General features: G+C 55.5%; 1 protein-coding gene across 7 annotated transcripts in view; it reads right to left on the bottom strand.

Moving 5' to 3' along the window:
* GLI2 (GLI family zinc finger 2) overlaps positions 1 to 12,677 on the bottom strand; it is a 257,069-nt gene that overhangs the window by 36,278 nt on the left and 208,114 nt on the right. For all 7 annotated transcript variants that reach the window (XM_055380532.2, XM_055380534.2, XM_055380535.2 and 4 more), the window contains 2 exons: positions 4,621 to 4,823; positions 643 to 828 (listed from right to left, as the gene is read on the bottom strand). In XM_055380532.2, coding sequence (XP_055236507.1) covers positions 643 to 828; positions 4,621 to 4,823 — 389 coding nt within the window. The remainder of the gene's footprint in view (positions 1 to 642; positions 829 to 4,620; positions 4,824 to 12,677) is intronic.

The following is a 12,677-nucleotide window of genomic DNA, read 5'->3' as shown; positions in this document are numbered from 1 at the left end:
GTGAGTCAGTCAGCTCTCTTTTCTCCTCTGCCCAGCCTCATCTCCAGTGAAAGCCAGTCTCTTCTGAGGTGCACTGGCTGGCAAGACCCCGCCTGGAAACTCTGGCCTCACCCCCACTCCCACCCCTCACTGCCAGCACTGGCTCCTGGCTATTTCTTGAGCTTGGCAGGCCCACTGCTGCCTCAGGCCCTTTGCACTGCAGTTTCCTCTGCCTGGAGCACTCGCCCCCAGATTTCAACCTCCCAGTGAGGCTTCCTCTGACTTCCCCATTCCAAACTGCAACCCATTCACCCAGTGCTTGCTCCCCCCGCCCCTGCTTTGTTTCCCTGGTCCACTTATAATTGGCTACTTTCATATGTAATTCCTAGAGCTACTTGGCATCTGTTTCTCCCCATTGCACTGTAAGTTCCAGCTTCGTTTGCTGTGGTGTCTGCGATGCTTACAACGCCTCCTGGCCCGTGGTGACTCAGTAAGTGTTGTCCAAAGATTCAGTGCCTGTGGACAGCCATCCTGGAAGGCATTGGGGTACAGCCCGACCTCTCCTTAAGGGTCCTTGTCCCCAAAAGAAACAGCGAGTGACCTTCTCAGCCTCAAGAGGAGATCTGCTAGCCCCATCCTCAGCCCCTCGGGGCCAGCACTCACCGTCCACGGGGTTGAGGTAGTCGTGGAGATGGGGTGCGCTGGCAGCACCCCCGCTCTGCATCAGCAGGTCCCCGTAGGGCGCGGGGTGGCCTGCCACGAGGGTCATCTGGTGGTAATAGTCTGAGGGGGTGGTGCCTGGAGCAGGAAGGCCAAACAGTCCCCTCTCTTTAAGGTGCTCCTGGGCCACTGTGGGCAGAGGGGAGAGAAAGAAGCCGTCAGAACCTGGCACTGGCTGCGCCTTCTCCTGCCAAAAAAAAAAAAAAAAAAGCAGAGAGAAATGCACACCTGGTGTGGGGGGTTCTCTCCTCGGCACTTTCCCCCACTGCCCCACTGTTTGCACTGTGCTGGGCCTGGGTTTGGCCAGCATGAGCTGCGGTGTTGCTGCTGAAGAAGGCCAGACCCCGACCTCTGTACTCCACCACTTCATTAGACTCATAAACAATCTCTCCCTACTCTGCCTCCATGCCCCTCAGAATCCCGGAGACCCAGGCCAACAGGATCCATAGTCCAGCAGAGTCTTCAAAGTTAAAAGAAGGTGCAAACAGAGGCACTTCGGCGGCACGCGGCTGGGCCAGGTCAGTCTGTGCCTGAACATTCAGGGTGAGATCGCTGCTGGGGCGCCAGGCCTGGCCAGATAAAGCTCCTGGCCTGCACACATCCTTATCCCTGCAGCTCAGAGCCTCGGGGCTGTCTGCTTCAACCCTGAGGTCAGCCCTGCCCATGGCTTAGGAAAGAGGCAGCGAGGATGAAATTCAGAGCATCTGAGGGAGGCTGGCCCTCAGCAGGGTGGTGTCAGGAAACAAATGGGAGCTTGGAAACCTAGCACCCCCATCGAGAGTCCACAGGTGTGCAAAGAGGGCAGTCTGAATCTAGGAAGCAAGCTCCTAACCACTGTGCACTACGGCCTCTCTGTTAGCAGTCTCGACAAATTCCAAAAGAGCTCTCTTATGCGCTTGGCAGAGAGAGCAGACCAGGCCATGGAAGCTGCCGTCCTCCTCTGCCTCCTTCTTGCCATCTCCTGCTGCATCTCCCAAGAGTCCGGGCCTCCAGCCAGGCTGATCGCCCACAGCCTCTGCCTCCCCTGTCCATGCCTCAAGTTCCCTCTCCTACTCCTTCCTGCCTACCCACCTTCCCTCAAAACCTTCCGTGGAGATCCCATTTGTCCCCAGTCACACATGGTCTGGCCAACACTGCCTCGGATCGCTGATGAGCTTCCTAACCTCACATGGCAGGCTCTGGGGCTGATACCGAGCAGGGCACACAGGACTCGAATTCAGACCTCCTGCTAGCTGCTCTTGAGCCTAATCTGCCATCCTTGGTCACTTAGTAGCCCAAGGGCTGATGAGGCCTCGGCGTATCTGGTCTACTTCCTGTGGGAGTCAGGGCCATGCAAATTAGCCAGGTCCCTGCTATGTCATGGGGCTGTAAGTGGGTACATGGGTGTTCCAGGAGCTACCTCAGTGTTTATCTTGAACTCATGCATAGCATGGCACTCCGTCCGTCGAAGGCCTCTCCTCCAGGGGCAGCTCTGTCTCACCACCCCCAGCTCCTTTTTAAAATTTTTTTTTAGAGACAGGATCTCACTCTGTTGCCCAGGCTGAAGTGCAGTGGTGCGATCCTAGCTCACTGCAGGCTTGAAGTCCTGGGCTCAAGCGATCCTCCCACCTGGCCTCCGAAAATCCGATTACAGGCATGAGCCACTGTGCCCAGCCCACCCAGCTCTTCATGAGCTACACTGCAATCAGTGGAATACAGCATCCCTGCTTCCTGAGCATCTCCAGGAGGGTGCTCTGTTCCTTCCTCCCACAGACGTCTCTACTGGCCCTCTGGCCCTGGCCCTGGGAGAGCAGCCAGGTTCCTTCCGCCTCTTCACTGGAAGCCCTGTTACCATGTGTATTAGTTTCCCGGGGTAAATGCTGTAACAGATCAGCATAAACTTTGTGTTAACTGTTGTTAAAACAACAGAACTTTATTCTCTCACAGTTCTGGAGGCCAGAAATCTGAAATTAAGGTGCTGGCAGGGCCACACTCCCTCCAGAGGCTCAAGGGGAAGATGGTTTCCCGCCTCTTCCAGTTTCTGTTGGCTGCCAGCTTCCTGCTTGTGGCCATATTACTCCCATCTGTGCCTCTGACTTCACATCGCCTTCTCCTCTGTGACTCTGTGTGTGTCTCTGGGCGGGCATGAATGTGTCTGCCTTCTCTGTGTGTCTCTTGTAAGGACACCTGTTATTGGATTTAGGGCCTGTGTGGATAATCTGGGATGATCTCTTCAGCTTAAGAGACCTAACTTAATGACATCTGCAAAGACTGCTTTTCCAAATGAGGGAATACCCACAGGTTTGGGGATTAGGATGTGGACCTGTGTTTTGGGGGGCACCCCTCAGCTGCCATACTAGGTGTGAGCATCAACCCGTTGTTCAGGAGTAGTATGAAGGAACGCCAGCCTGGTCACTGTCCGAGGGAACCAAGGCTGGGGAGTTGACAGTGTTAGTGTGAGCCAGGCAGACTCTGGAACCTGACCTGTGTCCTCTCACTCTTGGTCAGCCCATCATGGGCTGGGCACGGTGGCTCACACCTGTAATCCCAGCACTGGGACCTCAGGAGTGATGTGGATAGGGCTGGGCCTACTGTCCACAAGACAGCAGCTGGGCATAGAGGCAGTACAGGCCTCAGGGCACCCCAGCTTGGTCAAGGCCACACAGGGGATGCATGCAGAGTTCAGGGCTGAGTTCTGACTTGAGGGGCCATTTCAGAATGGTGCCACATTCCAGCTAGCCATTTTCAAGCCCCCTGGCTACAACTATTTGCCTTGTTTGGTTTCTCTTTTGTGAGGACCAGGCAAAGTGCAAACCTCCATGCCAGGAAGATGAGTCAACGATTCAGGGAGCCCTTCTGCACATTTGAAAACTGGATGCCTCCTTTTCATCGTGCAATCCCAGCCTGCACATTCTCAGAGCCAGGCCTCCACTTCAACTCATGGTCACACCCACCAGTTGGAAGAGGATGCACTCCTCTCGGGGAGAATGCTGGTAGTGATAAGAGACTTGCTGGGACCCCATTTCCTAGAGCCTCTGCCCATGGGGCTCTGAAGTTCAAGTTGCAGATGTCCTCTAGCCTGAGAGGTCAAGTCTTAGCTTCGTGAATTCTGAGAAGATGCACTTGGTTGCTTTCAAGGATGGGGACAATGACTGGCTAACAGCACTCTCAGGGGTGGCACGGGGCCATGCCATGCTATGGATGGGGGTGCACTTCCCAGGGAGACGGCATGGGTGGGACTGGCCCCTAAATGTCTGGGTTACTAATATGTGTTTGCATGTGTCTGTTGGTGGGGTGGGTGGGGACTAGAAGTATAAAACTTTAGATCCGCTTTATACATATAAAGACATATTTGTACCATGTGACCCTGCCCTTTTCTGGCTGAAATCAGTCACACCGGGCTGGCCATCTGATCTCTGAGCCGGGCCAATCAATGTTCTCTCTCAAGCATCTGAACTGAGAGACACAATGCCACAGCTTCATCCCCAGAGCCCCAGGGCCTGGGCTGCCACTTGGAGGCCTCCTGTGTTAACCTGCAAGGGGCAGATCCAACAGAGACGCAGGCAGCAGCCAGCCCACTCCGCCTTCCTTCTGCATGAGACACTCCAACACAACATCCCCTTTCCTAACACCAGCTTCTGCAGACTTTGGTTGGTTACAACCAGTGGTTCTCAGCTACACAGGACCTACCTGGACAGACCCTTACTGTTATTATTACAATAGATCATATATGGTTTGCATGCAAAAGAGCGCTTACCAAAGGCTCTTTAATGAGCATAAAACCCAAAAACTTGTTGTTTGGAAGTAGTGTGAAGGAACGCCAGCCTGGTCACCATTCAAGGGGACCAAGGCTGGGGAGTTGACAGTGTTAGTGTGAGGGAGGCTGGCTGCGCCCTGCCCCAGTGCTCTAGCTTCCCCTCCCCATCCCCACACCCTACTCACCATCAGCGGGGCTGAGGCCCCTGGCCGCAGAGATCATGGAGAGCGTGGGGCTGCTGTGCACAGAACGGAGGTAGTGCTCCATGTGGGGGTTCACGTACGGGTGGGGGGCGTTGAAGGGGGACTCCCCAGGGCCAGCCGGGTGCGGGGAAAGCCGTATCAAGGAGATGTCAGAGATGACAGGGCTGCCGCTGAGGGCAGGGGGCCTGCAGAGACAATGGGCAGCCGTCTAAGAAGGAGGACACAGAGGGAACCCCACCAAGACCCCAAAACCAACATGGACAGTCCTTGTCTCTCCTGGAAAGACTTTCCAGAACAACCTGCACTTATTATTTGCTACACCGACATTCCCCTGGTCATCTGTGAATTACAGTCTGAACTCTCAAGCATTAGTCAGCGAATGCAGAGTGAAAGCTCCACGCTGGTGCGTGCGCCCGCCGGCCAGTTCCACGCTGGAGAATGGACCTCGCACCCGCGACTGGACTTGCTGGAGCACAGGCACAGCAGGCCCCCCACACGTCACAGTTGCACTGTGGCTTCCCCAGTGCCTCCTCGGGGCTAGGCACAGGCTTGCATGCTAGAAACATGTATGAAAACGAATATGAAAATACAAATACCACGGGTAAAATGCAAAGAGCTCATATTGCTAACAGGATATGTGAAAAAGAGAGGGATCAGGAGATGTCCTGCAAGTGGAGAGTTTCTGGCTTCAGTTGGATGGTTGGTTGCTGGTGTGACCAGCTCGGCCGCAGGGTCAGGATTCAAGGCAAGTTTTGAAATTGATGAGCCCTAACTAAAATCTTGGAATATCTCCTCGCTCTCCTTCCATGGAATTCCTCCTAGCGCTAACAGAACCACCCTTCTCAGATGCCCCAATAGTCAGGCGTGCATTGGGCTTGGTGCCGCTGGCTTGGGCTGGCATGGCCAGGGCCCACCCCCATGTCCCCAGGTCTGCCCACCAACAGTCATGGAATCCATTCGATGTGACCTCAGGCCCTTATGTCAGGCCTGCTGACCTGGGGCCTCTATGCAGCTGCAGGTGTATTTTGAGGTAATCTACTCCAAAACTCACTCATTAAAGATGAATCAGACTTTACGGTGAAGCAGCTGCAAAACCACAGCTAAGTCACCAGCAACCACATTTACCAAGATTTCATTTTTATTCTTTAGTCTATAATTTGACATTGTGCAAAGAAAAGAGAGTGTGTTAGAATCAGACAAACCTGGGTTAGAATTCCAGCCACATCACACTGTAACCTCTCCGAGCCTCAGTTTCCTCATCTGTGGAATGGGGATCATAATAGTGTCTGTTTCATAGGGTTGTCGTGAGGATGAAAGTCCCCAAAACGGTGCCAGAGACATGGCAGGCAGTCATGAAAGGAGAACTGCTGTTAGAGGGTTAGAACCACACTTTGAGGGCTAACCTAGCATTGCCCGGGAGGCCCTCCCAATCTTCACACTGGATTGATGCTGGACGTGTGAAAGGCCACTGCTGGAACTGGTTATTTCAGGGAGGAAATGATTTGTCTGTTGGCTGAGCAAACCAGAGATAATTACTGATCATGCTCAATAGTGCATGAAAACTGGGCTTACAGTACAGTACAAACCAGGACCCAAACAGGTGACATCCAGATGTCCTCACATCTGGGTTTCACAAACTTCCCCCTGGGAGGCCGCTGTGCCAGGCCTGGAGGGAGTCTTCCGCTGTTTGGTTGTCTAGCTTCAGCAGACGTGACTGCCCTGCTCATGTAGATCTCACGAACCTGCTTCTGCCTTTTTGCCTACACCAATCCTTGGCCTCCAACGCCTTCCTGCACCCTATACTGTGGTGGCAAACTCCTTCTCATCCCTGTCAGCCCAGCAGGTGGCACCCTCCCTGAAGCCCCTTCTCTTGGCTCAGGATCCCTTCTCTCTGCTCCCCAAGGGTGCACTGTTCCAGGCTCAAGCTGTCAGGTGCATCTGCCAGCTGGTTCCCAGGCTCTGCCTGGGAGCAGAGCATGTCCGAGGCTCTTCTGCATGCTCAGCACCTGGCATGGAACTGGCGCCATGCAGGTGCTCAGAGGTACCTTCAGAATCAGTGACAGCCACATGTCTGTGTGCCAGCCACTGAGCTCAATGGGAGGGAGACTGTGGAATAAGTCACAAGTCACAACCTCAAGACGTTCTCACTCACAGCCTGCCTGTAGAGGTGGGTGCCTCTGCATGGGAACTGCATGAAATGTGGAGGGCTTAACAGATAGCTTTAGCCTAGGTGGGGGCTGCTATGTGTGCCTGGGAGAGGAGAAGTGGGACCAGACTAATGCACCCCTGGACAAGGGCAGGTCCTGTGGGCTCCATCCTGTGACTGCAGCAGGATGACACTCACATCCTGCCACGGGATGGGTGGGTTGTGAAGAGAAGGCTCTGAGACAACATCACCTCTCTGTGGCTCCTGGGGGCAGACCTGGGCTGAAGGATACAAGTTCTGGAAGGCTGAGTGTGGCTCAGCAAAATGCAGGGTGTCTACAGGCTGAGAGAATAGCTAAGGTGCCTTCTGTCCTGACTTCTCGGTCCTCCCCAGACACTCCAGGCAGGGCAGGTTCCCAGAGCCTGCAGGATACCGGCCAGGGTTTGAGGTCACAGTAGCCTGTAATTAGATGCCGGTGGCCCTACGTGGCTTGTTCAGGTCCCGGGAATGCCAGCCTCCCTGGCACCAGCGTTGCCCTGTGGGGTGTGCCAACCACAGCTGAGGCCCCCTGCGATAGCCATTGATCACGTGGGGATTTCAAGCTACACGGTGAGGCCACACAGCAGGCCCAGTCTGTCCAAGGTGACCCAGGTCCCACTGGCCAGGTGAGCCTCCCCTGAGAGGCCCGGAGTGAGGTGTTGTCACGGCCACATGCCCACCACTGTCTGGGGCTGCCATGGAGGCGGTGGGGCCTGGGTCACACATGGAGGAGCTGGGACTTTCGCCTCCACAGTGCAGTTGCCACCATTCGGGGAAGGTAGACTCCACCTCCCCCTTCCCACCGCAAGCATCACCAAGGGAATCAGGAGCCCAGGGGTAGCCCAGGGCAGCCTTTTCCTCTCTCAGGCCCTGGGCTCTGTAGGGACATCCAGGGGTCTCTGCAGGGGTGCCTGGACTATATCCTCATGGCAGCCCCCATGAAGTAAGCACCGGCTGTGTGCCCCTCAGGAGGGTATGGAAAAATGGCAGCAACCACTGCACTTGACCACGAGCACACTGCATCCAGACAGGGGAGTCATTCTCCATGCTGTGCGGCCAGTGAGAGGCAAGCAGGAGCTCCCTCCAGCGGGCCTCACTCCCAGGCTGGGACTCCCTCATCGAGGCACTACCCGCCCCATCACAGCACTGCTGTCCAGGACTGACTGTTCCCTTGGTGTGACCAGACAGAAAGCTGGAAGATGCCACTATCCTACCCCAGAACAGATTCTATCAGGGGCAGTGGAGAGACAGGCCAGCCTCCACAACAGGTCCAACTCAAGGGTACGGAGCAACCCTTGCTCTTCCCCTGTGCCAGGGAAGGCTGCAGTGCCGGGCCTGAAGAGGGGGATGTGAGCCACAGAGCCATCCCCCGGAGGCAGATACAAATGCTCTCGGGATGCAGCAAGGTGGGGCAGGATGCTGCACCTGGCACTGCCTGTCGCTTCAAGGGCACTGGCTTCCTAATCCTTCCCGCTTAGCTGTGTAGCCTCAGCCAGAATGCTGCTCCTCTCTGGTGCCTCACCAGGGTGGTGTGAAAAGACCAGGGCTGGGCACCTGGTAGGGGGTTTATATGCATTAACTCCCTTTCCTTCTCTCCTCAGCAACAAGCCAATTTGGAATACAGAGTGTCTGCTGGCCTGGAAACCCAGGGCACACAATACCAGAGACAGGCCCACTGGCCAACGTAGCCATCAATGACTGTCTAGACACTTCCTCCAGGAAGCCTTCTGAGATGTCTCTTTTGCACAGGGCCAGTGAGATCACAGCCGTGCTCTTACCTGGTATCTCCCCAGGGTAGGGCTGACTGTGTGCCAGCCATCGGTGGGGCACATGCACATATTTCCTTTGTGAATTCAAATAAAACATTCACAACACAGGCACTTTATGCCCATCTTGTGGATGGGAACATCCCCAGATAGGCTAGGTCCCTTGGCCAAGGGTGCCCAGATAGCAGGTGGTAGAACAACAACCAACCCAGGTGGGGCTGGGCTGCAGCCCCTGCCTGTGCCCTGGCAGGGAAGTGGGTGTTCTTGATGACACTGCTTGGTGGTAAGCGGGGCTCAGGGTGTGGACAGGATAAGGGAGGGGGCAGTACCTGAGGGCAGGAGAGCTTTCTCCCCACCGTTTCAGCTTCTTCTCTGTCTCCGGTCCCCACCCCACCCCTATCTGGTCATCACATACAATCCCACCCTACTCTGGGTAGGGAGCTGGAACCCCCCAACCCCACAATGTTGTGATGACCGCTAAGGATCCAGGGGCACACATGTTCCCAGAGATGGCCATTTTGACAGACTAAACACAGCCAGAGGAATGGGCCAGAGCTGGCAGAACTGCCAGCATCACACAGGCATGTGGGGCCTGAGGGCGCTTCCCAGCAGCCCTGAAACACGCCAGCATTGCCAAACCACACAGCAGGTCCTTCAGGGTCCAGCGCCCCTCTTTCTTGGACACTTGCCCCCATCCCAGGCCCCAGCCGAGGGTCTCATGATGCCTGGGTGTTGCCAGCGCCAATGAGCAGACGATCGAGCCATGGAGACTTCACCAGGAAAGGCGACTACTGGTGAAGTCTGAACCACCACTTCAGGCTGACCCCAGCAGCAACCTCCCTTTCTTCTTCCATTTCCACACTGCTGTACTGCAGGGGCCCAGCCTTGGTGTGAGCCACGGCCATCCAGGCCTTGAATTCTGACAGCTGGGCAGAGACTCAAATAGACGCCCTTCAGGATGGGAGGAGGAGCTGGCTGCATGAGCTCAATTTAAAAGATGGCTACAGTCTCCTACATCACAGATACACATGTGCACACCCTCACACACTCCCATGGCACAATCAACCAGTGGCACAGCCAGCCCTTCTGCAGGCCGCTCAGCTCAGGACACTGCCCCTATGCATTGCCTTCTCCCCTCAGTCCAGCTCTGAGCTCGTCTGAGCCTGATCTGACCAGTTGTTCCTTCTTACATTTCTTCACACTCCCAACAGGGCTGTGCCTAGGGACCTGGAGGCAGCTCAGAGCCCAGGGGGAAAGAGGCAGACCCATGAAATCAGGTAATTACCAGGCAGTATGATAAGGGCTCCAGCAGAGGAGTGATTCTCTAACTCTGCCTGGAAGTGTGCAGGAAGGCTTCTCAGAGAAGGTGACATTAGGGCTGGGTCTTGAGGGATGAATAGGAGTTCACGAGGTAGTGCATTACCAACAAAGGAAGCAGTGTGTGCAAAGAAAGGCTGGAGCACAAAACTGTGTGTGTGTGTTTGTGTGTGTGTGAAGGTTATGCCTGAGGGGCAGGGCACAGCCCACAGAGTGCTTTGGGCTGGGTCTATATTGAACCCACTTCCTTTCTGCTGCTCTGGGCAGGGGACACATGACCTGAGCCCAGCTGATCAATGTATTCCATATCGCTAGTACTGTGATCGGTTCAGAGATAGGCATGTGCCCAAGACAGCAGCTTTGGCTGGAGTCTTTGGTTCTCTCTGTCCGCAAGGGTTGCTGAGCTGGTAGGGTGCAAGCATGGGGCTGCTGGAGACCATGCAGGGGAGAGCCCAAGAAGGAAGATGATACAGAGAATATCAGAGCTGAGAGAGGGTGAGCCAGTTTCTTGACTTGAGTCCCTCTGTCTAAAGCTAGTATCCCTGGCCTTCTCAGTTATGTAAGCTAAGACATTTGTTTGTTTGTTTAAATCACTTGGAGTTAAGTTTTTATGTCTTAGGGAACTGCCAAGGCCTGTCAAGGCAGGCTTTGACCCACACAGCTTCCCACTCCCCAGAATGATCCTGGGCCTGGCACCCTGCAAGGCAGACCCCAGCCATAGCTGCTCGGGCCTGTCCATCCACCCACCTGCAGAGCAGGAGAGGGTCCCTGGACATCCTGCCCACAGTGGCCGAGGCTGGAGGGTGCAGCTGGGCATGTCCTTCTGTGTCTGGGCATGAGGCACAAGCAGGGGACTCTGGGTAAGTAGGACAACCAACCAAAGCCCCTTTTCCTCGTGTGTGTGTGTGTGTGCTGTGCACGTGTTAGCGACCAGCGGCAGCAGCAACAAGGAGCAGGAGCCCAGCCTCACGGCTGACTCCGCTGCAGTGGAGGACGCCTATGCTTCTTCCCGATGTTGGTTCTGGCCTGCTGACTGTGATCGGGTCCTTGCCCCAGGAGGCTGCAGGCAGAGCCAGGAAAGGCCTCTCCTTAGCAGGATCCTTCCTCTTCCCTCTTTCCCTCCCTCCCTAGTGGGAGATCCCTGGCAAAGCCCTTGGATGGGATTTCAGGACCAGGCCCAAGGGTCAGCATGGTGGTTAGGGGAAGTAAGAAAGAATGGAAGTAAGGAAGAGGGGAAAAGGGAGAATGGATAAAGTAAACTGAGGTGTCACTGCATGGCTGCTGTGTTAACTCTGTGGCTGCTGCCACAGGGATGCTGCTGCTGCTGACAAAGTCGTCAGCATTTGCAGAACGCCTACTACGTGCAATACATCCAGCAAGCCTGCAAGGCAGATTTCATTATCTCCATTTTACAGACCAGGAAACTGAGACTCAAGGAAGTCATGTGACTTGCCCACAGTTGCAGAGCTGGAGGTGGCCGAGTGGGAGTAGAAGGCCAGCCTCTCTGCCCCTGTGAAGTTGGATCGGGCACTGACATGTCTAATGGTCCACCCAGATGCAGGCTTTGCTGGCTTCACCCTCGCTGTCTCAGTTCTCGAGAAGGTTGGCTTGGTGGTCCCCTGGCAGGCCTAATTTCAGCTGGTCCCCAAGGTGACTCTGGGGCAGTGCAGGCTGAGGGGGCCACCCCCACTGATAAGCAGAATCTGGACTCTGAAGTCACAGATCTGGGTCTGAATCATGGCTTTGGTGCTGTTGCAGCCTCAGTGCTATGTGCCCTGAGCCTCAGGATCCCTTGCCTGCAGGTGGGGCAGCTGTGAGGTAGGATGAGCCAAGCATGGAAAGCATGCAGTGTAGCACCAGGCACTTAGTAGGTGCTCAATTAGTGCTCGCCCCTCTCATCTAGCAGATGAGCAAATGGAAGCAGCTCAGAGAGTGGAGCAGACCCAGGCCACACCTTTCGGCATCAAATCCCAGGACCCTTCCCCATCTGCTGCCATGAGATTTTTGGTGGGAGATAAAAGGTCAAGGTAATGAGCACTCTGCACAGCCATGTGTAACTCAGCATGCAGCTGGCTGGGCCTAAGCGAGCATGCCAGACCCTCGGAGTGGATGCTGTCCCTGGGAGTGAGAATGATGGGGGATGTGTACCTGGAGGGTGTGTAGCTTCTACCTGAGAAACAAGTAAGACTTTGAGGGCTGGGGAGGAGAAGGGAGGGCATCTGGCCTGAGCACCGCCTGAGCCAAGGTGTGGGGGCAAGAACCGGCGTGTTCCTTAAGGTGTGAGAGAAAGGGAAGGAAGTGCAGGGATTGGGGCCCCCACACTCCAGCCTCGGTGCCTGCTTGGAGAAGCTGAACAATGTGGAGCTGAGGGCTGCTGACTCACCCAGACTCAGCACCAGCCATCAGGGCGGGCTGTCCCACTCGGGGGTTGGAGTCAGAGGAGAAGCCCACCCTTGGCATGCCAGAGATGGCTTTGCTCCGAGATCTGTGCTGGTCAGTGGGGCCAGACACAGGCAGGAACAGGTCCTTCATGTCCCATTTAACAGACAGCACTGCTGAGTCCCAAAGCACCAGGGGCATGGCCACAGTGAGGCCAGCGGCAGCAGCAGGTGGGAACACAGGGACCCGGATGCCCCCAGACTGGTCCAACAGCTGTTGCTGATGAAGAGAAAAGGAGGCCCAGTCACTTGGGGATATGAGCCTACAAATCTCACCACCTGCCTGCTTCTCAAGGTGACTTATGACCTCAGTGGCAGCAGGCGAGGGGCCAC

Source organism: Gorilla gorilla, chromosome 11 (assembly GCF_029281585.2).
Source record: "Gorilla gorilla gorilla isolate KB3781 chromosome 11, NHGRI_mGorGor1-v2.1_pri, whole genome shotgun sequence".
Taxonomy (NCBI): domain Eukaryota; kingdom Metazoa; phylum Chordata; class Mammalia; order Primates; family Hominidae; genus Gorilla; species Gorilla gorilla.
The sequence above is the reverse complement of the archived record's forward strand: the minus strand, read 5'-3'. Positions and strand labels throughout refer to the sequence as shown.